At 42.3% G+C, this 22,321-nt stretch overlaps 1 protein-coding gene across 2 annotated transcripts in view; it reads right to left on the bottom strand.

The window, feature by feature from the left end:
* Window positions 1-17,756, bottom strand: part of LOC129820204 (alpha-catulin-like) — a 141,268-nt gene extending 123,512 nt beyond the window's left edge. For both annotated transcript variants that reach the window (XM_055877205.1, XM_055877206.1), the window contains exon 1: window positions 17,392-17,756. In XM_055877205.1, the coding sequence (XP_055733180.1) occupies window positions 17,392-17,487 (96 nt within the window). In that variant the 5' untranslated portion in view covers window positions 17,488-17,756. The remainder of the gene's footprint in view (window positions 1-17,391) is intronic.
* Between the last annotated feature and the right edge of the window lie 4,565 nt (window positions 17,757-22,321).

The raw sequence follows: 22,321 nt of genomic DNA, 5'->3' as shown, positions 1-22,321 counted from the left end.
ATGAGATTACATGGACAGGGGAACCTGATCCTAGATCAGCAATCTGAGACACTTGATACATTAGTCCCCAGAAGAAGAGCTAGGTCACAGTGACCAGATGTAGTGGATGTGAGTTAGCTAACTTCGCCAGGGACCAATACATGTCTTTGCTTTACATCACCACACTGGAGCATTAGCAAGACAGGAACCCAGCCCTGGTATGAGGAACCATCCTGTTCAGGAGAAAAACTTCCATAAAGGAATTACTAGCTTAGATGTTCTGCATCCAAAAAAGACAAATCAGTTGGTTACTAATGCTAAACCACACTGGGATCCTAAAGGGGTCTTATCCTCTGGTGATGTCACCCCTTCCCCTAATGTTGTTTTCACACATAGCTATGTCTAATGCCTTGGTAATTACAACCCTTACAGGAGGATAATCCAAAATCAGGCACAGAAATTCCTTCAGTCTTCATTACCAGTAATTACAAATAATGAACAAATAATACAGAGCTGGGGAACAGTGTGTGAAAGTGGCTTAACTCGCTGTGTGACAGCTTCACAGCTTCCCACAGTGCTAACAGGGGCTAATGACCACGGCCCTCAGTCGAGGTATTCGACCTAACGCTGCACGGCTACAGTCAAAACCTACATTCATTCAGATAGTAATCTAATAAAAGGGTCTGTGTGACTGCTGAATGGAAGGCAAAGTAAAGGGGAAAACACTATTTTCGGTCAGAGAGAGAGACACCATTGGGGTGAAATCAAATAAAAGCTCAAGTGCCACATGAAAGAGTTAGTCTCGACTTTCACCCGGGGTAGGCATGACAGCCAACTGATTTACGCTCGTGAGGGAGTGAGCTGTGGCAGGGCTTTCGCCTGAGTCACAATCACTCAAATTCAAACTAATAGATGGAAGATAATGTCAGGTGTGATAAGAAGTCAACATGTTCTATCGTGAGGGCAAGAAAAAGCCCTCACGTTTTCCCCCCCGAGACTGCGGTGTTGTCAGTGACATTTGAAAATATATATATAGCTTCTTTTTTTTCTTTAAAAAAAAAAATACAAATGTAAATGATTGCCTCAATAAATCACTTTAAAAAGGGATATCATGCCAAACATAAAAAGCAGAAGCTTGGGGCTAGTTGAATGATTCATTGATAAAGTTCGAGCCCATGGGGGTATATTTACATTTGACATTTCAGGCATAAGAGCGAATCTGCAGGACAGAGTTGAGCTGGACTGGGCTAAGCGGGATCTGCCTTCCCATAGGATCTCTAAGAGATCAGAGGCGGCAGAACGGATTGCTCGGGTTGGGGTGTATGGTTTGCAGTATCTCATGCAGACTGGAGAGGCCTGTGTGTATCCAGGTCTCGCACTGTGTGACTCTGCCCTTTGACCTCACTGGAGACACCCCTCCTGTCACCGCACACACACACACTCACCACAAGCACATACACACTTTCGGTGGAGGGTGGAATGCTGGCCCCTTGCCCTTTGCCTGGACAAAGGAACGTGTCCTTTCACATACACACACCTGTTTTCACTACATGACAAACAGCCATGTTCTTTAGTTTTTAAAGTACACATATTTCCTTCAAGCCAATCTGTAACCCAAGCCTGTCACTAAATCTACTATATGTACAGAAACCAAAACCAACCACATATTTATGAAGTCGGGCTGCAGTCCCATATCCTGTGTATTTTATTCAAACCAGTCTACATTACATTTACATTGTTACAGTTAAACCTCTATCTACCACAGTATATCACTCACACTACGCTACATATGAAGCCATTTCAATAAGGGACGTGATCTTTCCTCTTGGAACCAGACCGTTTATATATAGTGAGTGACCAGAGGTAGGGCTAACGGTAACTTATTAATAGGAGACTTTCACACAGCGATGGAACTTCCTTATTGTCACTCTCAATGACCACCCCGTCCCCCCACCCAGAAGCACATAGTCTATCTCCCTGTCTGTCCCTTCCCCCAAGACGCTGATGCCCTGCTGAGATTGTTGTGTTTCTTCCTGGCTTTTCCCCCCATTTTGCTGTTTAAAAAAAAGTGAGTCCAAGAAGGTTGATAATGTTATCTTGTCATACCCTCCAACCACCCTGGATACGCTATCCATTTTGATGGAGTAGTTCCCTTAAAAAACATTCTAGAGCAAGAGAGACTTGGATCCCCTATAACGCACAGTCCATTCCCAAGGCTAATGTTTTAGCGGCTAGCCTACATTAGCGTTAGCCTCATCTCTGCTTATCTGGCTGACGGATAGGCACTGAGGGCTAGGCTAATCCATGTGGTCCAGACCAGGGACATGATTGATGGAACTAATTACCCTGAGAAGCTGCTCTTTGAACCCAACTCTGCAGGAAGGAAGCATTGACGCCAGGTTCTAGAATCTACACACTGGGACAATCAAAGGAGGATTCACATTGGTGGGTCTTCTCTTCTTTGGACTGCTGGCTTTAACGTGAGCTCTGTTTGCACTGGTTTTTACCTTTGAGGTTGGTCGCTTTTTGAAAATAAATGTTTTTGGTGTTATCTAAAATTAAAGTGAGAAAAATTATTTTTAAAAGCGACAGAGTGTAGCCAAAACTCAAACAAATATGCCTGGCTCATCAATCTCATTACTGTCATACGACAATCATTTCCAATAAAAACTCATTAGCATTGAACGTTGATCTTTTGTATGGCGAGGACCTTCTCATCTATCAAAATGACAGATCTGTCCCTTTCCTATTCAAATTAGGTCTGTGTAAAGTAAACCCTTTTCTGACTGGCCACATGACAACCACATTGCACAAAGGTTGAAGTTTATTGGGATAAGTCTTGTCCTTGAGGCCGAACAAAGCGATTTCCGCTAGATGGGCCAGCTGCAAAGTCAATTGTCCATATTGCAAAAATGTATGTATGGTTAGGCATTAGGGTTAGCAGTGTAGTTAGGGTTAAGGTTTGGTTTAAAATCTGATATGACTTTGTGGCTGTGCCAGCTAGCTGCCTCCAGAACAAGATTCATGACGAGTGGCGCAGTGGTCTAAGGCACTGCATCTCAGTGCTAGAGGCGTCACTACAGACCCTGGTTCGATTCCAAGCTGTATCACAACCGAACATGGTGATTGGGAGTCTCATAGGGCGGCGCACAATTGGCCCAGCGTCGTCCAGGTTAGGGGAGGGCTTGGTCATTGTAAATAAGAATTTGTTCTTAACAGACTTGTCTAGTTAAATAAATACAAAATTAAACCTGCATATTACACACACACACACACACACACACACACAATACCCCCAGCGCCTCATTGGTTCGATGTAGACTACTCAATCCCAGTGAGAGGGGTGTTGAATGTGGCCGTTCATCCCAAATGGCACCCTATTCCCTATATAGTGTACTACTTTGGACCAGGGCCCATGTCTCTGGAAAAAACAATTGTGCACCCCTATAGGTAATAGGGTGCCAATTGGGACTTCTTTACAGACTGTTCCAGGCCCGCTCTGTTCTTTAAAGTGCAGAGATGGGTGGGTATTATCACGTCTCAGTTTATACCTTTGACTCACAGAGAGTAGAAGTAGGAGCTGGGTCATTGTGGAGACGACAGGTTGGTTTTACCTCAGTTACCTGTAGCCTGGGGGCTTTCAATAGCCTGTATAATTAATGAACCTGTGAGTCTGGGACACTGGGTTCTCAGGAGCGAGAGAGCGAGTGAGAGAGAACTAAAACACCCTAACAAAGAGTTCTGACGTCACACGGGTATCAAGTGACACTCACCAGCACCCTGCAAATCACAGGAACAGCTGCCAACTCCACCGGCCTGGATGGAGACGGTCTCTTGACCCATCCATACCTATGGTGCCATTCAGCCTGACAAGCAACCCCCGCAGCAGGTCCCTCACCTGGTTCAGCCAGGGGTGATTTCCTACCTTGGGTGGGGTGGCAGAGGGCTGTGAACACCTGCCAGAGGAAATCATATCTCGAAAACTTTGGGGCGGAAACTCAACACAGCAAACCTTGAATGTACCTGTAACACACATGGGGGCATAAAACTTAGGAGGCCACAACTTTTTTTGCACTTTTGTGTTGCATTTCCAATATCAGGCATAGCTCCAGTGTTTGGCCAAAATGTTTTGCGGTTAGTGTTTCCACCTGTTAGGCCTGGCCACAAAAAATGCCAAATGTTCCTGTCCTGTCTGTCCTGCTTCTTAAAGGTCATGACTGTCCTGCTTCTTAAAGGTCATGACTGTCCTGCTTCTTAAAGTTCATGACTGTCCTGCTTCTTAAAGTTCATGACTATCCTGCTTCTTAAAGGTCATGACTGTCCTGCTTATTAACGGTCATGACTATCCTGCTTCTTAACGGTCATGAATATCCTGCTTCTTAACGGTCATGAATATCCTGCTTCTTAACGGTCATGACTGTCCTGCTTCTTAAAGGTCATGACTATCCTGCTTCTTAAAGGTCATGACTATCCTGCTTCTTAAAGGTCATGACTGTCCTGCTTCTTAACGGTCATGAATATCCTGCTTCTTAACGGTCATGAATATCCTGCTTCTTAAAGGTCATGACTGTCCTGCTTCTTAACGGTCATGAATATCCTGCTTCTTAAAGGTCATGACTGTCTTGCGTCTTAAAGGGCCTGGCTTTGTTCTGTTATGACCACTCTCAGGTCTTTATAATAACTTATTATCAAATGGGAGGGGGGGGGGGGGGGGGGGGGGGACTTCAAAGCTGCTCACATGGAGGCAATTAACACATAGAACTAATAGTCTGATGTGATTGACACTCTGTGGCCCAGTCAGCTAAGATGGAGATGAATGAGCCCATTATAGAAGAGTAATATGAGACTGATACATGCTGTCCATCGCTGGCTGCTTGTTTGCTGTTGTCCAGGCAGCAGAACTGATAGTTTATTCCTCTCTACACTTCACAGGCTGGCAAAGTGTGTGTTTGTGTAATTACTGTAAGCGGTGGGTATTTGTCACAAGCCCATTACATTCCATACTGGGAGCAACTGCTGTCTGACTCTATCTGCATGTCTGACTCCAACCCAACCACCAAACAACAGTGTGGTAGGCAAACACAAATGAAGAATCAGCTTGCATGGAGTGAACCGTCTTATCATGAGAGACTGAGAGAGAACTGCAACACACTCAATACTGTAGTTAACCAAAGCCCAGAAAGCAGAAGCAACACCAGTGACAGACAGTGGATGTTTTGTATTCTCTTTCCAAATAAAAGGGCTCATCTTTCTTCCCTATGCTGGGTCTAAAGCTGGGGGTGGTCAGTTACAGTGAGACAGGGGGATCAACCCAAAACAACACCACCACCAGTGATAGAGATCACTTCCTGCCCCCAGCACGCTGACAGATATCATGTCAAGGCATAAATACGGCCTGCTGGAAGCGGGTCAAAACCTGATCCTGGTGAAGGAAGCCAGAGCAGAGCAGCCCTGGTCAGACCTGGGAGGGACAGGGGACCTCCCCTTAAGTCAGACCCCCAAAAAGCATCTTGAGACTCAAGAGTAGGAGTGCTGATCAGGTTCTCCCTGTCCATATGATTGTATAAATGATGATCTAAAAAGGGAAAACTGATCCTAGTTCAGCACTCCTACCCAGGCCCCCAGGCCGGGGTCTCCTCCCCCAGGCCGGGGTCTCCTCCCCCAGGCCGGGGTCTCCTCCCCCAGGCCGGGGGGAGGGCAGCCCATCCATGCTGTGTGTGGGGTGCCGAGGTCTCCTCCCCCAGGCCGAGGTCTCCTCTCCCAGGCTGGTCTGAGGCAGCAGGCAGGCAGTTAGCTCCACTACAGACAATGAGTCTGGCTATCAGCCACCAGTCACTGGCCGACAGATATCCACCAGTGAGGGTGAGAGACACTCCACTTACCTCCCCATTATCTCAGGTGAGAGATCCCTTCTGGCTAATGACTAAAACCAATGAGGAGAAGGAGGGTAAAATGGCACCCCACACAGCATGGGTGGGCTGCCCTCCACAACACCATTCCTGGAGAGGCACTGGACTCTCATCATGCAGTATATTATTACATCTTATTACTTATTTTACCTTTATTTAACTAGGCAAGTCAGTTAAGAACAAATTCTTATTTTCAATGACGGTCAAACCCGGAAGACGCTGGGCCAATTGTGCGCCGCCCTACGGGACTCCCAATCACAGCCAGATGTGATACGGCCTGGAATCGAACCAGTGACGCATCTTGCACACAGATGCAGTGCCCACTCGGGAGCCCAAGAAGTCAAATGATTAACATCTGGGAGTGGTAATGACTCCCTTAATAGCCGGAGAGGGAAGAGAGGGAAGAGTGATGGAGGGAGGGGACTGTGGTTATAGCAACTGGGTGGGAGGGGAGGGAACTGCAGAGAAAAGCTTTCTCTGGCTTCGGCCTCACACAGAAGCCTATTATGAGAGAACCAACCAACAGACTAAGGCCTGAACTCACATAGCCAGCCTGAAGTCAACTGTGAAATAATTGATCAGATGTTGTATTAACCAACCTTGTTTCACTAAAGCTAAACAAACGTCATGATGAGGGAATGCAACCGCTTACCATACACAAGCGCGCACGACCACACACAAACACACCTTTGTCTCTGAAGAGGTGTATCGTATGGTAATCCTTTGTGGTTTGCCTTAAAGCCATGGAGTCACTCATCTTTATTACAGTCATAGCTAGAAGAAGCAAATCTGTTAAGTTCTCTATAGGTTGATGCCTCTGATGTCTGTCTACTGCATCACCTGGGTGTCAGTCCACTGCTGGGATGGGGACATTATTAGCATAACTGATATGCTGGTTAAACAGAGCATATTCATCTGGATTCTAGGTTAGTACATTACTGCACAGGGTGGTTAATGCCGCCATCAAATTGTCCATTTTCACATGAAACATTACGGGATAGATGGTCTGGACTGGAGCACTCGGATACCAGAGATGAATTAGATGAAAAGATGGAGATTTTTTCAGAACAGGTTTTTCGTGTCAATGCAGCTCTGTAGCATTTTAGCTCTTTATTCTGAGATGTTAGACGAGTTATTTGACAAAGTAGATAAAAAAAGTGGCAAGTAGCCTAGTGGTTAAAGCGTTGGGCTAGTTACCGAAAGGTCGCTGGTTCAAATAACTAATACTGCAAAGTGAAAAATCTGTCAATGAGCACACATTTCACTGCACCTATCCGGTGTATGTAATAATAAAACATTTAAATGTATATTAAAAAAATACTGAAATCACTGAAGCCTGCCACTGAGGTTTTGTTTAGGTAATACATCTTAAATGTTATTCCAGATCGTAAATAAACTAAAGAAAAGCTACATTTCTTCTCAAACATTTTGGCCCTATTTTGTATTTATTATGGCCCTCCATTATTTCCTGCCAAGGCAGCAGCTACTCTTCCTGGGGTTTATTATGGATCTCCATTATTTCCTGCCAAGGCAGCAGCTACTCTTCCTGGGGTTTATTATGGATATCTGTTATTTCCTGCCAAGGCAGCAGCTACTCTTCCTGGGGTTTATTATGGATCTCCATTATTTCCTGCCAAGGCAGCAGCTACTCTTCCTGGGGTTTATTATGGATATCTGTTATTTCCTGCCAAGGCAGCAGCTACTCTTCCTGGGGTTTATTATGGATATCTGTTATTTCCTGCCAAGGCAGCAGCTACTCTTCCTGGGGTTTATTATGGATATCTGTTATTTCCTGCCAAGGCAGCAGCTACTCTTCCTGGGGTTTATTATGGATCTCCATTATTTCCTGCCAAGGCAGCAGCTACTCTTCCTGGGGTTTATTATGGATCCCCATTAGTTCCTGCCAAGGCAGCAGCTACTCTTCCTGGGGTTTATTATGGATCTCCATTATTTCCTGCCAAGGCAGCAGCTACTCTTCCTGGGGTTTATTATGGATCTCCATTATTTCCTGCCAAGGCAGCAGCTACTCTTCCTGGGGTTTATTATGGATCCCCATTAGTTCCTGCCAAGGCAGCAGCTACTCTTCCTGGGGTTTATTATGGATCTCCATTAGTTCCTGACAAGGCAGCAGCTACTCTTCCTGGGGTTTATTATGGATCTCCATTAGTTCCTGCCAAGGCAACAGCTACTCTTCCTGGGGTTTATTATGGATCTCCATTAGTTCCTGGCAAGGCAGCAGCTACTCTTCCTGGGGTTCAGCAACATTAAGGCAGTGATATACAATAGAAAAATATTACATGACATTACATTTCATTGTAAATAAGTATTTGTTATTAACTGCCTTGCCTAGTTAAATAAAATGTTAAATAAAAAGATGTAAAAAATAACACTTTTCACAACACATTAAGTGTGTGCCCTCAGGCCACTAATCTACTATCACATATGTACAGTAGAAAATCCATATGTACGTGTGTGTAAAGTGTGTGTGTTAGTGATGTGCGGGTTGATGCAAGGCGGACAGGTTTAGGATCATTAAATATTGTGTGGCTGAAGGGCGGGTGGGATAAAGAGAAACACCTCAAAAAATGTATAATTATTGTGCAATTTATATATTCTACAATGAGGGTTTTTCTTCTGCTATTACTGCATAAACCTGAACATTAGGACTTAACTGCATGCAAATAGCCTACATAGTCCTCATCAGGGAGGGTAATTAGAAAATATGTGGGTTTTTGCTAACGGAATTACAAAGCACAAAGCAATATTTCTTGAACTTATAGAACTCCAAAATGAAATATAAGTATTGATATTAGTTGGCAGGGGTCATTACAGCAACATTAGTGTTTGATGTATTTCTGACTTAAGACTCTTTCTGGGTAGCTGTTTTCTAAAGACCCCTTTTCCATCTGTTTATCCAGAAATCACAAAGTCTTTACTTATGCATCATTTTTAAGATGGAACATAGTTGAAAAATGTATCTATGCCTTCATTTCCCACAAATATAGACCCTTAGCTTTCATCTGACACCCAATTTCATATGCTCCTATGAACTTCCCATGTCAGTGCTAATGGGTCCTTTTCCATGGAAATAACCCAAGGCTTTGGGTGTCACAGGCGTTTAAAATGTTCCCAGATGAGATCAAAGACTCAGGTGTAATTTATCATTTAGTGTCATTTTTTCCCTTTCTTCCCACAAGACCCATACCACCACCACCACCCATACATCCAGTTAACAAAGACCACCATGTTATGTCTATACTGTATCACAGGAACTTTTGTTAAACCAAAACGCACACCTCAATTATATAGCCAAAGACCAGAACTATTATTTGACTAATCATGGCTTCAAAACAGTAATCAGATGTGAAAAGGAAGCGGAAAAGCTAGATTTTAAAAATCCCTAATTACCCACCAGCCTACTGTGTGGACCACATCACAGGTAAGGCTCTACAAAGGGCTGGTTGAGACTCCTTCACTTCGCATTCCCTGTGCCGTGTGTATGATGACGGGTGAATTCTGCCCCACTATCAGAAATAGGCTATTCATCACCGTGCATTCAATATGCCATTGGAACTTCAAAACAAAGACAAAATGCACCGTTGCATAGATATGAGAGAGAACTGTTGAAAGACAAATAAAAGGTTCTTAGTTTTGACCAGGTCCTGAGAGGGGCCACAGTGACGGAGGATGCAGATAGACAGGCAGGTTGTTGTAGCCGTGTGTGTGCATGCATGATGCAGGACCATAGAGATACAACATTGTAGCCATAGAGATACAATACAGCAGTGTTCTATATTATTTTGTTCTGAGAATGTATAAAAGTGTTCTATTTCATTCTGTGGTTATAGTCGTGTGCGGTCGTGAGTAGCCCCATGAGTACGTCTCCCTCCCAGCTACTAACAAGCCCTCTGATCACATGCTGGTGGGAGTGGAGCTGATAACAGAACAGAGGCTGTGAGAAGTTCAACGTCACAACCTACAGACAGGGTGGAACGAGCCCTATAATAACCTTCCCAGGACATTTCAGTGATACTGGCCTTTCATTTCCTCACAGATAATCATCCCCCCTCCTCCCTCCTCACAACCCCACTCCCAAAGGAGAGACAATGCAGCGTAGCTGGACCTCCCCATCTACTTCTGGCCTCCACATGACAGAAGCCTCTCACTGCAGGGAAACAAGTGTATCAACTACACTCACTGGCAGCCTAGCGGCATGATTATCCCCGATGGCATTATCATCAACAACAACAACAACCACAACAAGTAAACATGGATCCATATGGAAAAAACATTTAACAGAGAAATTCTGTGTTGCAAATGGTTGCTATGGGGATTGTTACACAGGATTTTTTTGTGCAAACAAGAGATTGTTGTGCAAACATTTTGTCCTTGACGCTTTGTTACATCTAAAAACAGCAAGATTGTGAATGTCATTATAGCGCGATCACACACGATCATCCATCCTCACAACCGGAGAGAACTTGAAACAAACATGATTATGTTCAGTGGCTGTGCAATGTGCATTAACAACAATAACTCTGCTAGTTTTTGAAATTAGTTGGTATGAAAAAGTTCAGCTTGAGAAGTCCTTGAATCTTATAGCATTCCTTGAGAAAGGCAGAACCATTGATTGACTGGTCATTTTATCAATAAACTGCAAGGTCCGGAGCCTGCTGGTTCTGTTATACTTGATAATTAATTACACACGCCTGGTGTCCCAGGTCTAAATCAGTCCCTGATTAGAAGGGAACAATGAAAAAAATGCAGTAGAACTGGCTTCGAGGTCCAGAGTTGAATGAGGGAACTAAAGCATGTACATTGCGATTTCTTAGGCATGCAAAACATGCTTCTTCACTTCAGGTGCATGGAATCAACCAGTGCTAAATGAAGACATTGGAATGACAGATTGCTCCGATATCATGCCGCTCTCCTCTTTAGACAAGGAGTATCCACATGGAGGACTCTTGTGGCCTTATCTTTCAAAATGAGCCAGTGCCAATGGATGGAGGACCTAGGCTTTGACACCTCTTTCAGGGGGAAGGCCCTGGCCAGAGACCCTTCACCACTGTATTGTCTGGGGCTCTGTAAAGGCGTCCGCATGCCTCCCAGCCAAAACAAATTAGTGCATATATTATGACAACATTTTGTGACGTTTTTGTTCATTTTGGTCTTTGGCATGTTTTTTGGGGTTGTTCATGAACACTACATTTTTTAGAGGTAAGCCGAGTCTACGCCCCTTCATCAGTGATTGGTCAACAAAAGGGATTCTTCAATGAAGTGTTTGTTTTCATTCAACAAGAGATTTCATGCAAATTTTTTACTTGAGAAATGTTGCACCAAACATCTTAGATGTAAAATTGCGTGACCAAGACCTCTTCTGCAAAAACATCAAAATGAATTTCAGATTTCTTGAGTTAAATTAATTCAGATTTTTTTGAGGAAGTGTATACTCATACCATATTTACAATGTTCAGTGATACTAGAGTGATGAAGGTAGAAATGTATAGGGGTAACGTGACTAAGCATCAGGATATGATAAACAGAGTAGCAGCAGTGTATGTGAATTTGTGTGCATGTGTGTAGAGTCAGTATAAATGTGTGTGCATGTTGTGTGTGTGTTGGAGTGTGAGTGGGCTTGGGCGTGAGTGACTCGGTTACCAGTACTCCCTGTATATAGCCACGTTTTTGTTATTGTCTAACTTTTCTTTATTTAGTAAATATTTTCTTAACTGCATTTTTGGTAAAGGGATTGTAAATAAGCACTTCACAGTAAGATCTACACCTGTTGTATTTGCCACATGTGACAAATAAAATTTGATTTGAGTCTTGAGTGTGCATAGAGAGCAAAAATAAAACAAGGGTCAACTCAGATAGTCCGTGTAGCCATTCTTTTAGCTATTTAGCAGTCTTATGTCTTGGGGATAGAAGCCGTTTAGGAGCCTGTTGGTGTCAGACTTGATGCACCGTTACTGCTGGCCATGCGGAAGCAGAGAGAAAGGTCTATGGCTTGAGTGTCTGGAGTCTAACGATTTCCCAGGCCTTCCCTGCCATCCAGAGGTCCTGGATGGCAGGGAGCTCGGCCCCAGCGATGGCCTGGGCTGTCCTCACTACCCTCTGTACCCTCGCCATACGATTGCGGGTGTTTCTGTTGCCATACCAAGCAGTGATGAAGCCAGTCAAGATGCTCTCAATGGTGTGGCTGTAGAACTTTGAGGATTTGAGGGCCCATGCCAAACTTTTTAAACTTCCCGAGGGCGAAGATGCGCCTTCTTCACGACTGTGCACATGTGTACTATTTTAATTCCTTAGTGATTTGGACTCCGAGGAACTTGAAGCTCTTGACCTGCTCCACTGCAACTCTGTGGATGTGGATGGGAGTGCGCATGCCCCTCGTTTCCTGTTGTCCACGATCAGATCCTTGGTCTTACTGACGTTGAGGGAGAGGGTGTTGTCCCAGCACCACACTGCCAGGTCACTGACCTCCTACGTCAGCTGTCCCATCATTGCCGGTGATCAGGCCTACCACCATCGTGTCGTTAGCAAACTTCATGGTGTTGGAGACGTGCGTGGCCACGCAGTTGTGGGTAAACAAGGAGCACAGGAGGGAACTAAGCACACACCCCTGTGGGGCCCTCATGGTGAGGGTCAGTGTGGTGGAGGTGTTGTTACCTTCCCACTACCTAGGGTTGGCCTGTCAGGAAGTCCAGGATCCAGTTTCAGAGGGAGATGTTCAGTCCCAGTGTCCTAAACTTGGTGAAGAGCTTGGAGGGGACAATGGTGTTGAATGCTGAGCTGTAGTCAATGAACAGCATTCTTACATAGGTATTCCTCTTATCTAGGTGGGTGAGTATCTACAGTTGAAGTCAGAAGTTTACATACACCTTAGCCAAATACAATTAAACAAGGTTTTTCACAATTCCTGACATTTAATCCTAGTAAAAATGTCCTATCTTAGGTCAGTTAGGATCAGCACCTAATTTTAATGTGAAATATCAGAATAATAGTACAGATAATTATTTCTTTCAACTTTTATTTCTTTCATCACATTCCCAGTGGGTCAGAAGTTTACGTACACTCAATTAGTATTTGGTAGCATTGCCTTTAAATTGTTTAACTTGGGTCAAACATTTCAGGTAGCCTTCCACAAGCTTCCCACAACAAGTTGGGTGAATTTTGGCCCATTCCTCCTGACAGAGCTGGTGTAACTGAGTCAGGTTTGTAGGCCTCCTTGCTCGCACACGCTTTTTCAGTTCTGCCCACAAATTTTCTATTGGATTGAGGTCAGGGCTTTGTGATGGCCACTCCAATACCTTGACTTTGTGACCTACACCTAGTGACCTGCTTTTTAAATTATATGAACAAAAAATATTACATTTTATTTGGAACGGCAAACCAGATAAAATTAAAAGGGCCTATTTATATAACGAATATGAATTCAGAGGGCAGAAATTATTAAATATTAAAGCATTAGACCTCTCACTAAAGGCATCAGTCATACAAAAGTTATACTTAAATCCAAACTGGTTCTCTAGTAAATTGGTACGAATGTCTCATCCTATGTTCAAGAAGGGCCTTTTTCCCTTTATTCAGATTACACCTGCTCACTTTCGGTTGTTTGAAAAGGAAATAATCTCCAAAATATCCTTATTTTTTAAACAAGCCTTAGAAAGTTGGTTGCAATTTCAGTTTAATCCACCTGAAACGACAGAACAAATAGTACAACAAATATTGTGGTTAAATTCAAATATAGTAATTGATAAAAAAACTGTATTTATCGAAGAAATGTTTAAAAAAGGTATAATTTTTGTGAATGATATCATAAATAGGACTGGTGGAGTTATGTCACACATGCAGCTAACACAGACATATGGAAATGTCTGCTCTACCCAAAATTACAACCAATTAATTGCAGCATTACCACAAAAATGGAAGAGGCAAGTAGAAGGGGAAAAAAGTAAGGAACTTGTATGTCGGCCCTGTATTAAAGAACATAAATGGTTAAAGAAAAGTGTGATAAATAAAAACATATACCAATTTCATTTAAGGACCAAAAAACTGACAGCTGTGCCATATAAATTGCAAAATAGTTGGGAAGAGATTTTCGATGTACCCATTCCATGGCACATGGTTAATGAATTGATACGCAAAACAACGCCGGATTCAAAACTTCGAATTTTTCAATTTAAATTACTGTACAAAATTCTTGCAACTAATAGAATGTTATATATATGGGGTATACAATCTTCCCAGCTCTGCAGATTCTGTTGTGAGGAGGCAGAGTCATTAGATCATTTATTTTGGTATTGTCCATATGTAGCTCGTTTTTGGTCACAGGTCCAGGAATGGCTGAAGAATTGCAACATTTGCCTAGAACTAACGCTACAGATAGCAATACTGGGGGATTTGAAAAGCCATAGTCAATCAATCAATAATATAATAATTATTTTAGCAAAAAATTTTATTTTTAATTTACAATCTGTAGAAGCTATGAGAATAGGAAGGTTCAAATCTTTTGTGAAGCATCACAGCACAGTTGAAAAATATATGGCAAATAAAAATCCGAAATGAATGATGTTGGAAGATAGATGGGAAGGGTTGAGTGGAACTGAAGGGTGGGACTAATAACAAGATAATGTATGGCATACGGGATCTGTGAAATGTGTATAGGTGCGGAGCTTTTGTGAAATAGCACAGTTACAAGTGGAAATAAAATTGGATGGACAACAGAAATAGAGGAAGGACTAAGAACAAACAAGAGAGAACTATTATAAAGTAGTCTGTGTCTGTAAAATACGTATAAGATGTATAAATTGAAGGTAAAAGCAGAAGTGTTTATTAGTTTACTCCAATTGGGGGAGCGGTGGTAGGGTTGCGGGGAATAATAATAAAGGTATATTCTTTAAAAAAGTATGTATGTCTATATAGGTATGTGTATGTATATATGTATATATGTATGCATGCGTGTATGGATATATATATTTACCCCAAAAAATATGGGGGATTGGAAATGATGCAGACAATTACATTGGAAGCAACATTCTTTCCGCAATATTAAGCTGATCCACCCCAAAAAAATAAAATAAAATAAAATAAAAAAATACCTTGACTTTGTTGTCCTTAAGCCATTTTGCCACAACTTTGGAAGTATGCTTGGGGTCATTGTCCATTTCGAAGACCCATTTGCGACCAAGCTTTGACTTCCTGACTGATGTCTTGAGATGTTGCTTCAATATATCCACATAATTTTCCTACCTCATCATGCCATCTATCAACATGATGCTGCCACCCCTGTACTTCATGGTTGGGATGGTGTTATTCGGCTTGCAAGCCTCCCCCTTTTTCCTCCAAACATAACGATGGTCATTATGGCCAAACAGTTCTATTTTTGTTTCATCAGAGGACATTTCTCCAAAAAGTACGATCTTTGTCCCCATGTGCAGTTGCAAACCGTAGTCTAGCTTTTTTATGGCGGTTTTGGAGCAGTGGCTTCTTCCTTGATGAGTGGTCTTTCAGGTTATGTCGATATAGGACTCGCTTTACTGTGGATATAGATACTTTTGTACCCGTTTCCTCCAGCATCTTCACAAGGTTCTTTGCTGTTGTTCTGGGATTGATTTGCACTTTTCGCACCAAAGTACGTTCTAGGAGACAGAACGCGTCTCCTTCCTGAGTGGTATGACGGCTGCGTGGTCCCATGGTGTTTATACTTGCGTACTATTTTTTGTACAGATGAACGTGGAACCTTCAGGCGTTTGGAATTGGTCCCAATGATGAACCAGACTTGTAGAGGTCTACAATTTTTTTCTGAGGTCTTGGCTGATTTATTTTTTATTTCCCCAAGATGTCAAGCAAAGGCACTGAGTTTGAAGGTAGGCCTTGAAATACATCCGAAGCTGCACCTCAAATTGACTCAAATGATGTCAATTAGTCTATCAACATTTTCTAAAGCAATGACATAATTTTCTGGAATTTTCCAAGCTGTTTAAAGACACAGTCAACTTAGTGTATGTAAACTTCTGACCCACTGGAATTGTGATACAGTAAATTATAAGTGAAATAATCTGTCTGTAAACAATTGTTGGAAAAATTACTTGTGTCATGCACAAAGTAGATGTCCTAACCGACTTTCCAAAACTATAGTTTGTTATCAAGAAATGTGTGGAGTGGTTGAAAAACGAGTTTTAATGACTCCAACCTAAGTGTATGTAAACTTCTGACTTCAACTGTAGGTGTGTGTGGACTGTGTGGAGTGCAATTGAGATTGTGTCGTCTATGGATCTGTTGAGGTGGTATCTATTCTCTCCCTCTCTCATTCCCCCCCCATTGCAAGCTGACCATGTGACTAGCTAGAATTGGAAATCAGCCCAGAGGTCACATCAGGGAATAATAGGCTAGTTTTACATTGAAACAAGCTATTTCAGAGAAAATCTGATTATGTTGTTGATCTGATCTGGACAAATCCTATTCTTCAAATGGGGATAATATTACTCTCTTTGTGCAATCTGAGAAATGTAGGCATAATTTGCTTATAGCTTTCTCTAGAGAACTACAATAGCCTAATAGAACCGGCTGAGCAGTCCTAGACTATATGCTTTTAACCTGCAGAAGAGCAGGTGCTTTTTGTTACCTGATGAACACTGAATTATCTGAGACTTCGGAGAATGGTAGGTATGGCAAAAATTAGAGATGTTGATTGAAAACCAAAACATGTGTCAAATTAGCCTAATAGTAATTAGTGGGTGGGGTCAACACTGTTCTGGAAGTCAGCTCGCTGGGACAAACTGGGTTAAACTATTGCCATGATATTCAGAGAAACTTTCTGTACAATCCTACATGTTCATAGGCTCTTAGCATTGTTCCAATAGGTGGAGAATTTTTTTTTAGTTCAGAGAATAATTGTAACTTTTTAGATGTTTGGGTCAGTCCTCCTGTGCACTAATTAGAAAAGTTAGGATATGCAGGGAGAAATGTTCACAGACCATTTGATAAGCTACATCTAACGGCAACGAAGGCTAGCTACACTGTAATCAAATGTAGGCTTAACTTACTTGAAACCGTTAACACTATTCAGGGCAAATGATACATTGTTTCCTCTTTTTGGTAGGCTACCTTTTGAAACTTCCTTGTGTCCACACATTCTTTCCGTAGTTGGTCCCATGCAACGAAATCAGTTTTGAAACTTTTGACAGCTAAGGACTGAAATTAGAAACATTTTAACTGTTTAACTGCAACACTTTACGACTTGAGTTTAATATTTTGCTATAATCAGATATCAAACCATTTCAACAACACGAATGCAGTTGTATCAATGTAGGCTAATTCAACTGGCTCTGTCAAACTTCCATGTCTGAATAGGCTGGTTTTAAAACCGACAACTGGAGAGCAATGCAATCTCTCCTTCAATCGACAATTGCGTAGCCTGGTAAATGAAACATAACAATTCGTCCTTTTTATAGTATTCACAACAAAGTTTGAAGTAGCTCGTTCTCGCGCAAAAACTCACCTGCGAGACCAATGGGACAAGTGTTTGTTCCACAGACCGAGTTTTGATTTCCAGTCCGGAATCAAAGTTCCCACTGCCGCAAGGAGATGAAGCCATTCCCGCAGACCTCTTTATTACACGATTCACTATTGAGTTACCGCTACCTGGCGTAACGTTTCAATAAATGTGGGCAATGTCTAAATCTTTGGGATTTCTTCCTCTAGTTACACGATCGACTGACTGCCGTTGTAATCCACTCGTGTTCGACTGTGCTGCGTTCCGTGAGTCCGCTAATGTCCTTGTAGTTAGGCTACTCAACTACGGCAGACAGAAAGGGGACTGCAGCAACTAGAGAGAGTGGGTTTGCTATCCAGGACTATAGCCGTATGGATAGGAACTGACTGACACATGAGAGAGCACACTGAGGACGTGGGGCAGTTTTACCCTCTAATTTACATAAAGAATATTTTCCTCATAGCCTATAGCCTACCCTAACAGTGTTTCGTTATGGCATAGTAATGACCCTTGACTTTTGAAGTTATTGAAATCGATAACAAAAGCCACTATGTGATTATATATTCCATGACTCTTGGACAGCATGGAAAGTATTTCTACACTGAACAAAAATATAAACACTACATGCAAAAAGTTCTCTGATTTTACTGGGTTACAGATTATATAGGAAATCAGTCAATTTAAATAAATAAATAAATGAGGCCCTAATCTATAGATTTCACATGACTGGGAATACAGATATGCATTTGTTGGTTACAGGTACCTAAAACAAAAGGTAGAGGCATGGATCAGAAAACCAGTCAGTATCTGGTGTGACCACCATTTACCTCATGCAGCATTACACATCTCCTTCACATAGAGTTGATCAGGCTGTTGATTGTGGCCAGTGGAATGTTGTCCCACTCCTCTTCAATGGCTGTGCGATGTTGCTGGATATTGGCGGGAACTGGAACACGTGGTTGTGCACGTTGATCCAGAGCATCCCAAACATACTGAATGGGTTTACATTTCTGGTGAGTGTGCAGGCCATGGGAAAAACTGGGTCATTTTCAACTTCCAGGAATTGTGTACAGTTCCTTGCAACATCAGGCAGTGCATTATCATGCTGAAACATCAGGTGATGGCAGCGGATGAATGGCACGACCATAGGCCTCAGGATCTCGTCATGGAATCTCTGTGCATTCAAATGCAATTGTGCTTGTTGTCTGAAACTTATGCTTGCCCATACCATAACCCCACCTCCACCAAGGGGCACTCTGTTCACAACATTGACATCAGCCAACCACTCCCACACGATGCCATACACAGTGCGCTCTTTGGTTCTACCCACCAGTGTCGTCAGTAGACCTGAGCTTCCAGGGCTTCAGCCCCGGATGTTTTTTTTACAACTCACTTTAATATGAGTTTCCGTAACCACACATCACTTGCGCTATGCAGTATTTTTTTTTTAAATGTTTATTTTTTGGTTTGCCTCAAGACATTTTTTTTGTGTGCACCAACAGCCCAAAAAAACTTTGCAGAAGACCAAAACAAACAATGACGTCACAAAATGTCGTCATAATATATGCACAAACTGTTCTAAACCTTTTAGGGAAGCATGCGGACGCCTTAAGCCAGAGGTTTGTCCAGGGTTGGTGGTAGCTAACTGGCTAGTCTCCCTCAGCATAAGGGTTGGTGGTAGCTAACTGGCTAGTCTCCCTCAGCATAAGGGTTGGTGGTAGCTAACTGGCTAGTCTCCCTCAGCATAAAGGTTGGTGGTAGCTAACTAGCTAGTTTCCCTCAGCATAAGGGTTGGTGGTAGCTAACTAGCTAGTCTCCCTCAGCATAAGGGTTGGTGGTAGCTAACTAGCTAGCCTCCCTCAGCATAAGGGTTGGTGGTAGCTAACTAGCTAGTCTCCCTCAGCATAAGGGTTGGTGGTAGCTAACTAGCCAGTCTCCCTCAGCATAAGGGTTGGTGGTAGATAACTAGCTAGCCTCCCTCAGCATAAGGGTTGGTGGTAGCTAACTAGCTAGCCTCCCTCAGCATAAAGGTTGGCTAATGCTAATAAGCTAGAGTTAGCGCTCAGCACCCTAAAGCTATTGGGATGTCAATTATTTAATTAACAGTATATTTAGTGAATGGGAAAGCTACAGATGCTGATATACAGTAAGTCATGATATTAAGAAAAGTGTTTATTTCCAGCGAGTGTATTTTATGGGTTTTGTTTCTTTAGTTGGGGTGGCAAGTAGCCTAGTGGTTGGAGCGTTGGGCCAGTAACTGAAAGGTTGCTGGATCGAATCCCCGAGCTGACAAGGTAAAAATCTGTCGTTCTAACCCTGAACAAGGCAGTTAACCCACTGTTCCCCGGTAGGCTATCATTGTAAATAAGAATTTGTTCTTAAATTTCTTGCCTAGTTAAATAAAGTTTAAATTTAGCTTGGCTGGCTAGCCACTTCGGTAGTTACTGGCTGGCTAATGTTTTTCTGACTGAAGCACATACTGTATCTTCTGACAGGGACACAGTCCCCACCTGTGGACTGAAGCTGAACCCTGTTTACAATTAGCAATGTTGTGGTAGAACTGACTAAATTAAAGGAATCATATAAATCTTATAAGCTATTCCATTCCACAAGTTGGTGGTAGCTAACTAGGCTCATGTCTGTTATTACCATATAGTCTATTTTAAAAAAAATACGTATTATTAAATTGGTGAAATTATTTAAATAATATTTTATTTGTATTACTCTTTTTATTCACTTAGCTACTTCCTTTTTCCATTGTTGTTGCATTGTCGAGAGGTTAGCCTATAAGTAAGCGTTTCATTGCACTGAGTACTCCATGTTTATTTGATAAATAAACAAACTTGAACTTAGAAAGGAAGGAAAGACAGAAATAGAGGGGAAAAGATGGCCAGATTTGTGGTTAGGTTGGAGGTGAACACAACATTGAAAATACATAGGCACCTAAGTTATGTGTCCTCAAATGTTATTTAATCCAAAAATCTCGCATTAGCTGATATAACTGATTAAATAAAATGTATCATAGAGGTCTTATTATTTCATTCTACAGGTCAATTTTTTGGGGCTCATGTCTCTTTATAGTCATATAACCAAGGGGCTATGCAGCTTTTTATACACTGCTCAAAAAAATAAAGGGGACACTTAAACAACACAATGTAACTCCAAGTCAATCACACTTCTGTGAAATCAAACTGTCCAATTAGGAAGCAACACTGATTGACAATAAATTTCACATGCTGTTGTGCAAATGGAATAGACAAAAGGTGGAAATTATAGGCAATTAGCAAGACACCTCCAAAAAAGGAGGGATTCTGCAGGTGGTGACCACAGACAACTTCTCAGTTCCTATGCTTCCTGGCTGATGTTTTGGTCACTTTTGAATGCTGGCGGTGCTCTCACTCTAGTGGTAGCATGAGACGGAGTCTACAACCCACACAAGTGGCTCAGGTAGTGCAGTTCATCCAGGATGGCACATCAATGCGAGCTGTGGCAAAAAGGTTTGCTGTGTCTGTCAGCATAGTGTCCAGAGCATGGAGGCGCTACCAGGAGACAGGCCAGTACATCAGGAGACGTGGAGGAGGCCGTGGGAGGGCAACAACCCAGCAGCAGGATCGCTACCTCCGCCTTTGTGCTAGGAGTAGCACTGCCAGAGCCCTGCAAAATGACCTCCAGCCGGCCACGCGCGCGCGACAGGTAAGAATCTATGTTTGAAGTTGTTGATTGTTTTTTGGCAATACATTGTAGATGTATGTGTTCCAGAGTAGAGTGTAGTGTTCCAGAGTAGAGAGCCCCATAGTAGCTACTGTAATTGAATACTGGCAGTGTCTGCTGTGGCAGGTGGGAAGGTGAAAGTTACCTGAAAAATATCTAATCATGCAATGCTTATCTCAAAGTGCACCAAATTCATGCATTTAGCTGTTGAAATTCCATTTTTATGCTGGGGGAGAATGCCCCTGAACCCCCATACTGATTTTGGGCTAAACCACAAATATCTTCAAATCCTAGAAACTCCCTACTAACCACCATGTTTATACAGTGGATACAGAACAACCACATCTCGTAGTGCTTTGATTCTACCCAAATGTTTATATAGAGGATGCAGAACAACCACAGCTCTCAGATCAGCCGTCATAGAATCTACTGGGCCACATCTTTACACTGAATGGAATTCGAGTGAGATTGGATGCTTGAACATTGGATTGTGTGTTAATTAAACTGAGAACACTAGCTATTCAGAGCAGTCTTTTTCATTTATTGCCATACTGTATTTCGATGATTTTTTTTCTTCTAATCTCGCTTTTTTTTCTAATCTCCCAGACAAATTGACTGTTCTGTTTTTGTTTGTCAAAAAATATGTTAAGGAAGACCGCACTGTCCTAGTGTAGGCATATTAGCAGTGCTTGACTTAGCAGTGCGCGGTACCGGCACTTCTAATGGGAGATAGAGTTGTTAATTTTGGGGGAATGAGTACCAGATCCTCTATAAAACAAAGTAGCCTATCACCGGCCATGAAAAGGAATGTAAATGTGTTTCATAATTTCTATCAATCACTTAAAACTCGACATATCAGCCATCATCGGAATGACCCTTCAGTGCGTGTCTGTGTGTGCGAGTGCAACATTTCAGAAACAGTTAGGCAAAAATGACAGTCAGACTAAGTAGATAGCCAATTAAAAACATAACTTGTAGCAGTTATGTCGCTAGTTATTAACTATACCTAACTAAGCATTCATCTCGTCGTCGCCTTATTTCTACCGGCACTACATAAATCTGCACCGTTGAAAAATGGTGATTACACTCCATTAAACAGTAGCCATGTAATTGCGACAACGTTAAAAAATATTCTAAGAATAGCAAAATTGACAAATGACTTGCTGTGCATAGATCTTCCCTGAAACATTCATATTTGAGCCTATAAACATGTCTAGTAAGATAC

The sequence above is a fragment of the Salvelinus fontinalis genome, chromosome 22 (genome assembly GCF_029448725.1).
Source record: "Salvelinus fontinalis isolate EN_2023a chromosome 22, ASM2944872v1, whole genome shotgun sequence".
Lineage (NCBI taxonomy): Eukaryota > Metazoa > Chordata > Actinopteri > Salmoniformes > Salmonidae > Salvelinus > Salvelinus fontinalis.
This window is presented reverse-complemented; position numbering and strand designations above follow the sequence as displayed.